Source organism: Leucopleurus acutus (genome assembly GCF_964270905.1).
Source record: "Leucopleurus acutus genome assembly, chromosome: 13".
NCBI lineage: Eukaryota > Metazoa > Chordata > Mammalia > Artiodactyla > Delphinidae > Leucopleurus > Leucopleurus acutus.
This window is the reverse complement of record NC_139155.1, coordinates 62,035,025-62,050,947: the sequence shown is the minus strand read 5'-3', so window position 1 is coordinate 62,050,947 and position 15,923 is coordinate 62,035,025. Positions and strand designations below refer to the sequence as shown.

General features: G+C 54.3%; 1 protein-coding gene across 1 annotated transcript; it reads right to left on the bottom strand.

The window, feature by feature from the left end:
• Positions 1–806: 806 nt before the first annotated feature.
• Positions 807–14,347, bottom strand: CIDEA (cell death inducing DFFA like effector a; the record flags this gene model as incomplete). Its single annotated transcript, XM_082852988.1, has 5 exons — positions 807–1,110; positions 3,186–3,367; positions 6,135–6,281; positions 6,975–7,119; positions 14,310–14,347. The coding sequence occupies 5 exons, from the start codon at positions 14,345–14,347 to the stop codon at positions 963–965; spliced, it is 660 nt and encodes a 219-aa protein (XP_082709114.1). The 3' UTR covers positions 807–962.
• Positions 14,348–15,923: the final 1,576 nt, after the last annotated feature.

Sequence of the window (15,923 nt, the reverse complement as noted above, 5' to 3'; positions counted from 1 at the left end):
TGTTCTGAGGAATGCGGCTGCAATTCCTTTACTTCTGCCCCTCCTGCCTGCGGTCCTGGGCTCCCAGCCCTGCTGCTGGGCGTGTGAAGCAGGGAATGGGTGGGAGTCAGGTGGGCATAGCAGGGGTCCGAGGGGATCCAGGCTGTGATGGGGGTGGGGGCGGGGGAGCACGAGTCCGGGCCCAGGGGTCTGACTGCAGGCAGTTCTGTGCTTCTGGGACAAGCTGTGGTGTCTCCCACTGTCCTGGGTTGTCAGCCAGGAAGGGGACAGGCCTCTGTGGCAGCGTTTCTTAGGAGGAAAACCACAGATCCGAATGGCACCTGGCTCCTGCGGGTCTCCTAGTCTAGCAGCGGCGCCCCGTTTCCCCGCGGGAGCCGCGCTGCCCCCTCCCAAGCCGTGTGGTCGGGGCTCACCCCGCGTCCCTCGTGGCCTGGGGTCCCGCCTGACTCGGCCACGCCCGCCCTGCATCAGGCCCCACTTCGGAGCAGCTTTGTTTTAAGGAAAGGTTGCCAGTGCAGCTTGATCACCTCCAAAAATTCAGATCCACAGGCTTTCAGGTCACTGGGTTCATTCAGGACCGACATAAAACCCCACAGTAACATCTGACCCTCCTGTTTCCTGACAGACTTAAAAGTGATTCCACGTGTTAGCAGAGCATCTCTGGCTGAGTTTTGCTTCTGTGAGGTATGCTTTTCTGACATGAAGAAGACAGGAGGAAGAAGTGCGGTATCACAGCGACTCTCTTGACTGGTTTATTGTGGAGCCGCAGGCCTCATGCTGCCCGCGTCCCCCCACCCCATCCCCACCCAGGGGGCCTCCACCGCCTGGCCCCTGGAGGTGCCCTCAGGCCCCTTTTCTTTCCTGAGCAGGGGACACGTGGTGGGAACACAGCGTCTTCCGAATGCGTCCCTGGAGAGGGACCTGCGGGGTTGAGGTCAGCGGAGACTCCGCACTGTGCACCCCTATCCACTTGTGATCCCCCGGCGAGGGCGCGGGCTGGGCACCGCCCGCTCCTCTGTGTCAGCCAGCACTCGGAGCATGTAGGTGCCCGTGTGGACGAGACACTGACCGGTCATTTGGGCGGTGTGAGACAGGAACAACAGCAGGCTCCTGCAAGAGATGGGGCGGTCGGGTGGGGTGGCGGTCCAGCCTGTGGGGCAGAGGACAGGGGTTCCCCACTCCCACCCCCACATGCGCTCAGGGCCACACAGCCCACATCCCAGCACTTTCCGGTCCCAGCTCCCAGGGCACAGCCCCCCATCGCTGAGATGCGGGCGCCGGTTCTGGAGGTCTGGGTGGGACCTGGGACTCTGCGTTTCCAGCAGTTCCCCTGCCACTGGCCTTGGACCACTCATCCCCTGGCCTCTCCCGAATGTGGCCTGTCACAAAGTCACTGGAACATGCTGAGTGGGCGGCCCAGGCAGCACAGGCTCTGTCCTCCTTTGGCTGCTTGCTAACCCTGGCGGCCTTGCCGGGGCTGTGGAGCTTGTTGCTGAACTCAGTTGAGTCGGGGTGAAAGGAAACCCAGGCTGGAGGAGACTCAACACACCTGCCGTTGCGACCCTGTGACCCAGTTCGCTTAGGGCGGACAGGACACCCCGACTCGACCCTGGGCATCTGAGCCCAAGGCTGACCTGGCATTCGTGTTGTTTCAGACTAAAAAATAGCTCTAACTCAAATTCTTATCCTCTACCAAGTCCAAAGCTGAGGAATTCCACGCATTTTAAGGTCCGTCCCTTCACAAGGAACCAGGGGCTCGGCCGCAGTGGTAGGGGGACCTCCATTTCTGGCGTCCCCGCGGGGCCTGGCCGGCAAAGCCTCATATCTGGGCGCCTCCTGCAGCTGCTCGCACCACCCTCAGATCCACCAGACGGTGAGAATCAGTGACAAGAAGGCTGGGTCGTCTCTCGGGAAAGATTTTGCTGAGGTGGGTTCACTTTCTTTACACTTATCTAAGTTGTTGTAACTCTCCCGTCTCACTTGAAAACTCAAGCAATCAAGCTGTTCTTTCCTGTCTCAGCAAAAAGAGGAAGATCACTGGGGAATGGGGGTGGGGGCGGTCCAGATTCCAGCAGCAGGACAGTAACTGTTGTCTGGGACTGGGCCTCGGTGACTCTGGGTGGGAAAGGAGGCCAAAGGAAGCCACCGTCTGCCCGCATGACCATGTACTGGGCGTGCAGCCCCGTCAGAAGGACCAGCCTCATTTCCAGAATGAGAAAAGCCTCGTTCCCCGCCCACACTACCCTGCCCCATGCTTCCCTCAGGGAAGCCGTCCTGGGACAGCGGAAGGAGGGGACCAGCGCCCCAGAGAAACAGGCAGGCCCTGCCGGGGAGTTGTGCAGGGAGCATCAGGTGTCACGTGGCACCTCCTAGGCGAACTTCAAAGACCTCCTGCTCCTGTCACCCTCTCCCTGCATCCCCCCAACCCGAATCCCTTCTTTAGAGGCTCAGTGACAGATTAACGGAGGGCTGGAAGCAGGTGTATTTAGGGCCTATGCGATCAGAGAACTTGGAAGCAAACTCCTCATTTTAAAGATGATGAAACTGAGGCTCAGAGAAGTTGAGTAACCTGTTAAAGGTCACACAGCTCGCTGCTCAGAAGCAAGGCTGGGTGGGAGCCCCTGGTGCAGGGCTCACAGGCCGGGTGTCAGGAGTGTTCCTGGTGCACATAGAGAATTTGTTCAAACTGTTTTGGGGTACAGATCGGGACCTGTCTTCTCCAGGCCTGGCCTGTGGGGTAGGGGTGTCCTGGCAGTGCGTGGAGAGGGGCAAGGCCAGCGCCTCCTGCCCACCAGGTTCAAGTTCCGTAACACAGAACTACGTGTGCGAGTCCTCCTCCAGGTTTGGGGGCTAATCTGTACAAACCAGGTCAGAATCTCCCTGGCTCTGGTTTTAGCTGTCATTGCTGAGAAATAAGGTTTTTAAATGCACAGCTCTAGCTTTTAAAAGGAATTTGGTTCTTCTATTTATTATTTAGGTCATTATTTAGGTTTTCTTTCCATTTCGTATTTATTGGTCTTTGGAGAAAACTATGTATTTTGCCTCAAGTTTTTGTTTTCTGAGTAAGTCTGTGGCGTAAGAGTTTTTATGACAACATGAGTGAGAGTCAGGCCGGGGCTCGAGGGGATGGGGATGGGGATGGGCTGCCCGCCATGTCCAGACTCTCTGGTCCCCAAGTCTGTTACCTCAGCAGGGCCTTGAGCCCCGGGCAATGGATGTCGTAGGACACCGAGTACATCTCGTACATAGTGGCTTTCACGTTGAGGCAGCCAATGACATCCTTGGGGTTCAGCTTGTACAAGTCGAAGGTTACTCTCGCGATCCCCTGTCTCTTTGGCGGCTGGCGGGCTGGGATGTAGGTAGCACCCTAGAGCCGTGGAAGAAGAGAGCCTGCAGCACTGGCCCCGCTGTGACCAACAAATCCTGTGCCTCTGGTTTTAGGCTGGTTTCAGCTGTCCTGTCAGCTTAAAATCTGTGACTAAGCTGCTAACTATTCGAGGAATGTTTTCAGCAGAGCAGTGTGCTTACGTTGCCATGGGGTCCAAACCCATAAGAAAGTACCCTCCTCCAAGCTGCTCTGTTCAGTGACTGGAGATGAGTGTGATTTGGCTTCAGGGTCCAGGGGTCAGTGGACAGTTGTGCTGGTGACTTGAGGTGGAAATGCACTCACCCTGGTCACCTAGGGCCACACGGCCACCTGCTGATGACCGTGCCACAGCCCGCCTGACGGCCAGCGGGCACGCTATTCCCGCCGTACGAGAGGCACCATGGAGAGTGCCAGAATCCACGGCTAAGCCAGGGCTGGTGGCGTGTGATAAATCGTGGGCTCCCCTGATTTCTAGTTCCTGACCTGGAGGAAGGTTGGCCTCTTGCGGACACTAGTGGGACCTAGTCTCGGTCTACCTGAGACCCTTGTGGTTGGGAAAGAAGGTCAGAGACCTCTATAAATCCCAGGTTTATAAACAGTCTTCCCCCAGAAGCTTTGAGAAGAAACAAGAGAGAACAAAGCTGTCCCAGGTACACATCCCAGGTATATGTCCCAGGCACACGTCCTGGTGGGTTTGCTGCAACATGGTCCTGCAGTGTCCAGGATTCAAATAGAGGTACAACTTTCATGAACCTTAGGTGTTGGGAGTAGTTGAGGCTGTGAGTGTTAACTTCTCTGACAAAAATCTACTAAATTTGAATTTAAACCATAAATTCCCCTAAAAGCACCCAAACCCTTCTTGCTGGAGCCCCTCTTCTCTTCCCGCCCCCCGCCCCCCCCCCCGCCCACTTGGACACACGATGGTTGCAGCCCATCGACTAACGCACCGAGGTCCTGCTGCCTCGGAGGGGGTGTGTCTGTCGTTTAGGAAACGTTAGTAAAAATTAAGATTATAGAATCAAGGGGTGAGTTCCACCTGAGCCCCTGACACAGCTCCTCTCTGATGCATGAAAGTTTTAATCTCACTCCCCCAACATCCTTGGTCTTGAGTCAAAATCGAGATGCCTCCCCAAACTCGGGACCTAACGGGGGGTATGGTTTCCATCATCTGGACCCAGGAGACCCCTGAAGATGCTCTGAGGACCTGCTCCCCACGGGACAGGCTCCAAAGCTTTGGATTGAGGAAGGGAGACCCCTGGCGGCTACTTCTTGGAAGTTCTGGCCACGTCAAGTCAAGTAGGCTCACGTAGAAACCCCTACAAGTGGGGCAGGACTTACGATCCCTGCAGGAAGGAGGTCCAGACGCCTAAGACCCCGCATAAGACTCACGTCAACCAGGCTGTTACCAGACAGAGAAGCCTCCTCCCACCCCGAGAACCACCATATCGGTGCCACTCTCGTCCACAGCCTCCTGTCACCACCCTGACCCCCAGCTCAGCGCCCACCACGCGGGGGCTTCAACCTGTCACATGGCAACTGACTCCCCCACTAAGTAAAAGAGAATTTCACTCGCAAAACAAACAGAACAGACCCTTTCCTTCTGAATTAGTTTCCTGGGGCTGCTGGGACCAATGGCCACAAGCTGAGTGGCTGAAAGCAACACAGACTCATGCTCTGACAGTTCTGGGGGTTGGAGGTCCTGAGTGAGTCACAGGCTGTCCTGCTGGGGCTGCCGTCCCGGCTCCAGGGCGCCTCTGTCCCTCGGCCCGTGGCCCGTCTTCCAGTCACTCCTCTCTCTGCTTCCGCCCTCGCTGACCCTTCTGTGTCCCCCTTACAAGGACCCTGTGATGACACCGCCCCACCAGGCAATCCAGGATCATCACCCCATGCCAAGTCCCCTTTGCCACGTAAAGTGACACGTTCCTGGGTTCTAGGGATGAGGACGTGGGTCATGGGGGCCGGAGAGAGGGACGAGCTGGGTCACGAGCATCAGTGAATAAACTCCGTCCACTGATGCTTCCTCCCCGGGTCTCTGTAAACTACACTCCAGCTTGTGTGGTTTGGGACTCAGCAGTCCCTAAAGCCTCAGGGGGGCAGCTTGAGGCCAGGTGCTCAGGAGAGAGCTCTGGGCAGCTGTCCTCCCAGCGTCCAGCAGAGCTGGGGTCACTGTCTGCCCACAGCGGAGACGCCAGCTTCCCTGCCTGCTTCCCTCTCTGGATCCTGGTTTCCATAAAACGTTGGATTCTGAGGATTTCCCTTTCTTGAAGGTCAGTTAGGCATATAAAAAGATGTTTGAATATTTTGCTTTACATTTTTAGGTGCTTTATGGTGGGAGTGTTTTCCAAGATATATAACCTATAGTTTTCTCAGAAATAAAACGCTTTATTCTACCTCTTTGCTTGCCTAAATCACTGTGTTTACACCACACGCCCCTCCCTAATTTTACCAGTTGTGTCAGCTCGCCTTCTCCTGAGGTCACAGACAGTGAGTGGTCACAGGTCATATCCACACACTCTAACCGGATCTGCAGCCCCTCACTGGCCAAAGCCTGACCCTCAGAATTACTGGCTCTAAATCACACAGTCCAGGCTCATAAAGATGCCAAGTTTCCTAGAAATAGTTGAAAGCATCCCTGGAGGGTAGGAGATCCAGTTATCAGGTGAACACAAAGGAAGTATTTGGAAAGTGGGCCAGTCAACCCCAAAGTGGGGACCACACTTCCATAGGTGAGAAGCCTTCCCAGAAGCTGCCCAGACAACACACTTACCGGTGTCCACTTCTGTCCCTTCTCCAGGACCATGAGGTGCGTGTTGTCCCCCAGGGTCTGGAAGAACGCCTCCGTGTCCACCACGGTGCCGTCCTCCTCCAACACCAACGTGACCAGTCCGCTGTCAATAACCAGGGCATCCAGGGTCTAGGTTAGAACACACCAGCGTCACGGGGTGAAGTGAGAGACTCCGTTTGGACCCATCCATGGCATCAACTAAATCATGGTTCCAGAAGTGTTGGCCAATTTTGAGGGTTTTAAATGGTAAAGATGTACCTTACCTGGTGTCTATGACTCAGCCTTTGCTTGGAAAAGAGAAGTTAAAAAATCAAATGGACCTAACATCTTCAGAGGTTTCAACGACGTGAGATAAGGGGTTACACTGAATAATATTCAGTTTCTAAAATGTCCTGCTTATTTGGACAAATAAAAAGAACGAGCCTGTATCTGTGATACTTAAAGAGCCGACATCTCTGTCGCTTCAGAGACGGCATGTTGGATTCTCATTTCTCGTCTCCTATGAGTCTATGATTCTTCTTCATCTGGCGATCGAGGACGCTGTTTTAGATTAAGGACAATTCGTCCCTGGCCTTTATAACCAAAACCAGATTTCTACAGTTGCTGCCTCCCATATTCCCCCTGTCAAAGAACCAAAGCCACATAATCAATTGATGGCTACTTTGAAGGTTTTTGTCTCTGTACCTAAGTCTTTTATGGGACAGGGACACAGCAATATTCCCTTTAATGTCAGAAGGCTCCCCCAGACCCTCCGAGGCCAGGACACAGACCCTCTGTCTTGCACTGGCTTGTTCCTGGGGCCCATGTGGGCTGGTGGGGTACCTTGGTGAGGAGCTCCTGCAGGCTGCTGGCGGTCACCCCTCGGCGGCTGCTCCTGTCATGGTTGGAGACCCGGAAGGGGCGAGCGGGACGCATGAGGGGTGTGAGCAGCACCTTCTTCGTCTGTGACCCCATAAACGTCAGGGGCCTAGAAATGGAGGGAAAAGTAAAAACAAATTGATGTTACTTTATTATTATTATTATTTTTTTTTTTGCGGTACGCGGGCCTCTCACTGTTGTGGCCTCTCCTGTTGCGGAGCACAGGCTCCGGACGCGCAGCCTCAGTGGCCATGGCTCACGGGCCCAGCCGCTCCGCGGCATGTGGGATCCTCCCGGACCGGGGCACGAACCCGCGTCCCCTGCATCGGCAGGCGGACTCTCAACCACTGCGCCATCAGGGAAGCCCAAATTGATGTTACTTTAAAGCAGAGTCTTTAAAGAGAGGTTTGAAGTATACAGAAATAAGACAAGCTTAACATTTGCACCTAAAAGAAAGGAAGCCAATGGCTGGGGATGATTAAAAATTGTGTACCTGACATCCCAGGAACAAACAAATACATAAAATTAAAAAATACAATCATCGTTACACCCATTTTTACCAGAACATTCAAAGCCCTTGCAGTAACAGTTTGAGAAGGAAAGGTAAGGTCATCAAAAGAGAAATAACAATTATATTCTGCAAACATGGGTTTTAGAGCTGAAAAATCTAAGAAAATGATTTCTCCAGGCCATGTAGTAACCGAACAGAGTTAAAGAATTAGGCACACACACAAATAGTTACATATCTGCACAATACAACAAAGCCAGAAATTTAAAAGCCAGATAGTGTTCACTATAGCAATAAACCAATTTTTTGAGATTAGGATAAATGAGGAACAGCAGAACCCTGTAATCACTGCGGCTGGAAAACCAACCTCTTCAGATTGTATGTCTGTCATGTGGCACTTTGGAGTGAGTTCCACATTTATCAAAGAATTAATTTAACAATTCACCACAAAAAAAGAACTAACATAGGAAAAGAAAACAACGTAGGAAAACCAAATCAAGACAATTTTCTGAGGAAAAAATCCCCAACCCTTGATTATTAAAGTTTTGTTACCTAGCAAATACTAAAAAGTAATAAAGTGAAGGATAAATTAAAAACAGCTGATAAGTAGTAACTTTAGTAGTTTTTTTTTTTAACATACACATATTTTGCTTTATATGTATTAACTCAATCCTCAAAAAACCTAGTTTTCTCAATTTACAGGTGAAGAAACTCAGACCAGAGAGCGGGCCCCACAGGTCAGAGCTGGGATTTAGACCAGGCACCTGGTCTCTGCCTCAGAAAGGTGATCTAGATGCCACAGGCTAAGAAGGAATAAGAAAAGCCTGCATATCAGTGAAGAGGTGAAGATTTCACAACAATCAAAGAAATGCAGAACCACCTTTGACACCAGTGCTCTTAAACCCACATGCAAGAAGTTGTCTAAATAACTCTGGAGGGAACCAGATGTGCCTTGTTGGTGGGGCTGGAAGGGGGTTTTCAGTCTCTGTGGCGACCAGTCTGGTACTGAGGGAGGAGCTCCACCCTGGACAGTGGATGTTTTTATATCAGGAATGTATCTGTAGAGAAATTATTCACAATATAAACAGAAATCAGCAATGTCCCATGTCCTGCTTTGTGTTGGCCACTGTGATAAATGTTGGACACTCAATCTCCTCAGACTCCGAGGGACTAGCACCTGTCATGGCACTGTCCCCCAACCCTGAACAGCGCTCAAATAGGTGGTGACTATCTGGACAAATCCTTGTTCAGTGGCAATCAAGAGAATGAAACAAAGGGCTTTATTTTGGGGGACAACCTTGAAGAAGATACAAAGTGAGGACATCACTGCTTTCTGACACTTATAGCAGTTTGTCTAGAGTAACTCTACAAAGGTTAAAATTCTAGGAATACCTGCTCTGTTTGCCAGTGTAGGCCACCTGCATATATATATATACTATATACACACACACCTGCATCTATATACATATGTGTGTATATATATATATATATATATATATATATATATATATAAAATCTCACACTCACAGTCATTTATCTATCTATGCTTTATTTCTCCAACTAGACTGGACTTTCCTTATGGACAAAGGTGACAACCTGGACTTGCGACTGGCATCTGAAGTGCGGGGGGCGGGCGGGGGGCAGTCTTGTGGGGCTGAGCCCTCACCCTGTGGAATCTGATGCCGTCTCTGGGTAGATGGTGCCAGAACTGAGTTCAGGGACTTCCCTGGTGGTCCAGTGGTAAAGAATCTGCCTTCCCTGGACACCCTGCCAGAGACTGAGAAACGCTTGGTGCTGTGTGGGAAGCCCCTCCCCCATCCTTACATGCTAGAATTGGTGTCACAACCTCTTTACCTAGATTGTCAGCAAGAATTTGGTGTGACGCATATTTAGCCAGCATCGGGCTTGTGCCTCGTGACTGCAGGCATCCGAGCACCTGCCATAGCCAGCAACGTGCTGGCTTTTTATACATTTATTTATTTTTATTTTTGGCTGCATTGCGTCTTCGTTGCTGCGCACAGGCTTTCTCTAGCTGCGGTGAGCGGGGACTCCTTTCATTGTGGTGCACGGGCTTCTCATTGAGGTGGCTTCTCTTGTTATGGGGCATGGTCTCTAGGTGTGTGGGCTTCATTGTTGTGGCTCACGGGCTCAGTAGTTATGGCTCTCGGGCTCTAGAGCGCAGGCTCAGTAGTTGTGGCACACGGGCTTAGCTGCTCCACGGCATGTGGGATCTTCCCAGACCAGGGCTCAAACCCGTGTCCCCTGTATTGGCAGGTGGATTCTTAACCACTGTGCCACCAGGGAAGCCCTGTGCTGGCTTTTTTAATATATTAACTAATTTCATCAAAACCTTACAAGGAAAGTATTACCCCATTTCTCAGGTGAGAAAACTGAGGCTCAGAGTGGTTTCTCAAGGTCACCCAGTTAATAAGGAATCTCTCTGAACTTCAAGTCCCAAGCAGTAAACATTGGCCAGAGCCAGTGAAGAAGAGCTGTGGGCTGGGAGGACACCCACAGCTCCTCTCCAGGGTCACCACCCAGCCTGTGGCCAGCGTGGCAGCTGCAAGGGGACTATGCCTAGCCAGTGGTCCCCACATGGCTCTCCCACCAGAATTAGAGCGGCCCAGCGAGGGAGACCAGGGCTGAACCAACCCTGTGGAGGGCCTGGCACACGGCCGCCAGACCTCTGCCCCAGTTCCAGGGAGTTACACAGGCTCCTCATTACACAACACGACAACCAAGGGCCCATGTTCTGCTGGGCTGACACTCAGAGCCCTCCCTGGCAACCCGGTGGACAAGGCAGCGAGGATTATCCACACAATGCTTCCCAGCTGGGACCTGGCTCTGTTCTCAACCTGATCATAGCATCATAGGAAACTTGAACTCACGGTGAGGAGAAAAGAAAGGTACCAGCACACTGCCTGACCAGGCCAAAGGCGAGCATCGCAGCTGAGTACCAGGGAGGCTCAGGGCATGGAGGGAGGGATCGTCAGAGTCGGGGGTGGGGGCGGGGAGGTTGCCCACTGGTGAAACCCTCTTCTGGTGCGGGGAGCCCGGGGCCTGCCAGCAAGAGCCTCCCTCCCCCCAGAGCAGGGAGTCATTCCTTTGTCCCCGAGTAAAAGACAGGCTAGGGCCAACCATAGAAGTGGGAGGGTGGGAGGACAAAGTTCACGTCTTGGAACCTGGGCCCGGGCCCTGTGGGGGGCCAATGGCATGCCCTGGGCTGAACAGCTCTGACCCAGTTAGTCTGGTCTGTATCTCCTCATCGCCACCTTTGTGAGCCCCCAGGTGATCCACTGACCTAGCTCCGCCCACCACAAAGCCCTCATAGTCTTTTAACTTCTGACCAGATTAAGTGCTGGCAGTCACTCCCGGGGCCTTCCCTCCTCGCTGCCCTGAGATAGCCGATCTCAATAAGGAAGGAAGTCCAGTTGTTGCTGTTCTTACGCTGTACGTTTCCCAACAGAGAACTGGGTCACTGTTGGAGAAAAGGCTTAGGAGCCACCTAAAAAGGTCCTGCAGGCATGAGCCATTCTTTCCAAGGAACAGGATGAGTGATTTGATGCGCTGAATTATATATAATCAAGACTACCTTATAGATGATGTAAAAAGGGGTTAAATGCTATCTTAGGTACACTAAACATACTACGTCTGATTACTCTGCTCCAGCGAAAGGAACAGCAGGGACAACCAGGTACAAGAACAAAGCAACATATTAATCCAGCTCAATTCTGGTCCTCTTAATGGGATCATTTATGTCACTGGCCACTAGACCAAGGCTGAAAATGTGTTGCTATTCCCCCTGAATGCTGTACTACATCGAAGTGGTCACAGGAGCACTAAGAAGACTTAGAATCCAGCTTTTGGCAACCCCTCATGCTGGCCGCCCTCTCATCCCTGGGAACGTGCAGGCAATCACACAAAACAGGAAGGGAAATGGCTCAGTACACGGAAAAAAAAAAAACCCAAGGAAACAGGCTCTTCAAGGAAATCGATTGTTTGGGGAAATCAAGACGATAAGAAAAGTCAGACTTCATAGAACATTCTGGAAAATTGTGAGGGTGTGTATCTCCCAGAAGTGAAGGAACAGGGAAGTCTCTGTATTTTTCCAGGAGGGAGTGAGAAGTCCTCAACTCGTAGAGTAGGAAATAAAGCAACAGGCACAGACTGACAGTGGACGTGAACCCCGCTGCAGTGGAACACAGCTGGCCCACAGGCCCCAGGAAGGCGTCTTTCTAGGCCGCCTTCTGGACTGATGTTTGTTCTGAAAGCGCTGGGGGAGAAAAGCAGGCCTGGGAACAGGCCGTCACGTGGACAAGTAGGGCCCACGTGAAGAGATAAAGCTCAGACAGAGCTCTGTGCCCAAAGCCGGGTGACAAGGACAGTGCAGGGAAGGGAAGTGTGACCCCAACCATGGGAATGCAGAGAAGGGGCAGGCCTTGGAAAGCATCCATCAGGCTTGGCGGGGCCTCCGAGAGCTGCAGGGACAGTGGCTGAGGGACAGTCTCAGGGGTGGTGGGGTCTCACCGCGGCAGGAAGCAGAGGAGTGTTGGCCCCTGCGAGGCTTCCTGCTCCCCCGCGGGCCCGGCTCATGACAAGCAACACATGGGACACGTGGGCCCCACTGGGAGCCCCATGGCGGGACTGTGGCAGCTCCCGGCTGTGCCTTGACCCGCCCAGCAAAATGCTTGGCTAGAAAGCATATCCAATACATGACCGTGAAGTCTTTGAACACTTTGAATATTATTAAAATGAGAGTGTAGACCACGAAGGAGTAAGCATCAGTAACCTGAGAGATCGACTTGTAGAAAAGTCAATTCCTTGCTTACATCACTAACAAGACTGGTCAAATTTGTACTGAAAGGGCAGCTATTCAGAACCTAGAGTTCCTTGTTCAAGGAAAGAGGTACTAAATAGCTACAAAAGCAGCTACTTTGCACAAAGTGTAAAGGAAATCAGCTCTGTAACAACCTCAGGGTCAGTGTGAATGTTACCAAAGCCAGAACACAAAGTCAGAGCAGGCTTCCTCCGTGGCAACACACACCCTATGGACATCCTGGGTGTCCAGAGCTGAGCCAGGAAACCTTGGGCTGTAGCTGCTGGGTCTACAGCCTGGACTCGGCTTTAAAGAAGGCAGAAGACAAAAGTTTTGCTTTCAGCAAGTGTTACAGATGGTGCAGAAGCAGGTGGGGTACCAAGAATTAGAGCAGCTCAGTTCTCAAGCAGGAACCCAATGACAGTGAGTCCCCACAGGTGGTCCCTAGCTCCCTCCCAGAGCCCTGCACTCAGGGCTGTCTAAGCAGATCAGTCCTTCCCCATGTGCTCATCTGCCAACATTTCAGAAGCAAGTCGCTTCCACCTCACACAGAGACGTTTTGGGTTTGGGATTGTGCTGTAGGGTTAGGTACAAAGGCAGGGGCAGCCTTAATTCTTCAGGCCTCGTCTCCTCCCGCTGCAGGCCACACCAGCCAGGGCTTAGGGCCCCCTCACAGTCCTTACAACTTGGCCTGCCAGCTCAGTGCTGGGAGGACCTCGGAGAGGTCCATGGGAGAAAAGTTTGGAGGATGCATTACAAACTGTCAGCAGTTGCTACCCTTGGGAGTGGGACTGGGGGGCGAGTGAAGCTGGAGGTAGAGGAAGAAACCAAGGGTCTTCCCCTTAGGCCTAAACCACATCAGTGAAGATGCATGAAAATGTCTGTTTCTCACCTTCCTGGGGTCCTGTTTTTAAAGAGAAAGCCCAAGCGGCAGACAGCGCCCCTTCCATCTTGGCGGCTCTCTCTAACCTTGGGCCTGGCACAGATCCCCCTTTAAAGACCCAGGTTCAGAAGCTTACAGATCACACTCCCCTCTCTCTCACCCACCCCATCCCTCCAGCCCAGTCACCTCAGAAAACCTGCATTTTAAAGAACTCAAGGAGATCTTCAGAGAAGCAGGATTCCTCCCCCAAGTCTGTAAAGTTACTGCCACCCAATATCTTTAGGATTTTACAGACAAGGATTGGTTTGGGTTTCCTGGGTGTGAAGATGAACCCAAGAATGGAAAAAAAGTGATGCAGGGCCTGGATCACGGGCGCGTGGACCGGGAGAGGAGGCAGCGGGCGTCCGCGGGCCCCTCTACCCCTCTCCGTCCCCCAAAGCGTCACCACTTCCCCCCAAACTCCTCCTTACAAACCTGGGGGCTCAGTCAGCACGGTCAGGGAGCGTCCAGGCCCGGGCGCGCCCCGGTTAGCCCACCACGCTCGGAGCCGGAGCCCGCGCGGCCCTGAGGGTCAGCTGGCCGCCTGGAGGCCGCCCAGCGTCCCCACCAACGCCCCTCGTCTCGCCCCAGCTCGCACCGCGGTCCGGGACCCCGAGAAGCCTGGCCGCGCGCGCGCCCGGGCCTCCAGGGACGGTCCCCGTCCGCACCCGCGGCGGTCGCGGCTACAAATGCAGCCGCTCCGCACTCACCACGGTCACCTGTTCCGCGGACGCCCGCGCACCTCGGGAGCCACACCTGGCGCTGGCGGCCGGCCGGAGGCGGGGAAGGGATCGCGCGCGGGCTCCGGCTGGGCGCCTGGGCGCAGGGGCCGCGGGGGTGGGGGAGCGCAGGGAGAGCGGGGCGCACGAGGACAAGGTGCGCCGCGGTGAGAGGCGCAGGAGGCGCAGGAGGACCGGGGCGCAGGGGGACGAAGGGGGCAGGGGGATGCGGGGCTCGCGGGGACAAGGGGTGCCTGGGGCGCAGGGGGCCGAGAGGGGGCGGGGAAACGAGGGGCCCGAGGGCGGCGGGGTCGCAGGCCCGCGGGGCACTTGCCTGAGGAGGGCTCCGGCGCAGTCCCGGGCCATGTCCATCGCTCGGGTCGCTGCGGGGCCGGCCTCCCCGGGCGCAGCCTCTTAAAGCGCCGCTGCCGGCCCCGCCCGCGTCCACGCCCCTTGGGCTGCGGAGACCGCGGAGGACGACAGTCGCCACGTCCCGGAGCTCAGCCGCTCCGCGAGCTATAGGGGTTCGCCGGTCGGCCTGTCGGAGGTTGGGGCAGTCGGGGACACCACCACGCTGGCAGCGTGGCCTCGGCTGTGGAAAGGCGGGTGTGGCCCCAGGATTCGGGAGACCGTGGGGCGGGATGCACGCAGGTCCCCCAGGGCCGCGCCAGCCGTTGCCTTTGGGGCGAGGACCCGCCCTCAGGGCCAACCCGCCAGTCTGTCTCGCGGCCGGGACAGGGGGTAGAGGAGGTGAAGGACCCGGGGGACTTCACAATCCTTTACCTACAGGGACGGGACTTTCTCAGAGTAAGGAAGGCGAGAGAAACACCGAGCCAGGGCGAGGGGGTAACCCGGGTCCTACTTGCATAGCCCTCGGGATGGTAAGATGCAATAGCGCCTGTTCAGACCCCAGAAGGGGCGGAGCTGTCAGGGATTCCATAGCTCTTAATTGCGAACTTGGAGCGGACTCTGTTGAGCGGGTTAAGGAGTGGGGTGGTCTCCCAACCCTGGCGCTTTAAAACGGGTAAACCGGGATGAAAGCGTGCCCTGCACGCAGGGTGACTGGCCCTCGCCTTGTCAGCCTGCTGCCCGTGCTACTGCGATGAGCCGGTTTCCAAAGAGCTGTGACCTGACCTCTGCCTCAGTCCAGGACTCACTTGACCAGCACAGCAGGCCCTTCTACCCGCTCCCCCTCCCTTTAGTCACAGAGACAAACACATGTCTTGCCCTGAGGGTCACTGGTGTCACCGAGATGAGGGTGGAGCCAAAAGCAATTTCCTTCCAGAGTCCTGGACTCCACAAGGCCTGCCGAACCCCAGCCCCAGGCAAGGTGGTTCCTGCCCAGAGCCCCGGGGCTGGACTGGGCCTCAGCTGCCCCTCCCCCGACCCCCTGCCGTGGTCTGAATGTTTGTGTCCACCCCACACTCATATATTGAAACCCTAATGCCCAGGGTGATAGCACTAGAAGGTGGGCTTTGGGAGGTGCTTAGATTGTGAGGCCGGAGCCCCCATGGATGGGATTAATGTCCTTATAAAAGAGGGTCCAGAGAGCTCCCTCACCCCTTCTGAGGGAGAGGATGGCCAGCCATGAACCAGGAGGAGGTGTCACTAGAACCCGGCCCTGCTGGCCCCTGATCTGGGACTTCCAGCCTCCAGAACCATGGGCAGTAAATCTCAGCCATTCATAATAAGCCACCCTGTGTACAGCATTCTGTCAGAGCAGCCCTACCAGACTAGACACGCAGTTTGACAAATGAGAAAGTGGGTCCAGCCAATTCAACTCCCCTCTTTAAAAACTTTTTATTGTAAAAAATTTCAAATATAAAGATATATAGGGGGGCTTCCCTGGTGGCACAGTGGTTGAGAGTCTGCCTGCCAATTCAGGGGACACGGGTTCGTGCCCCGGTCCGGGAAGATCCCACATGCTGCGGAGCGGCTGGGCCCGTGA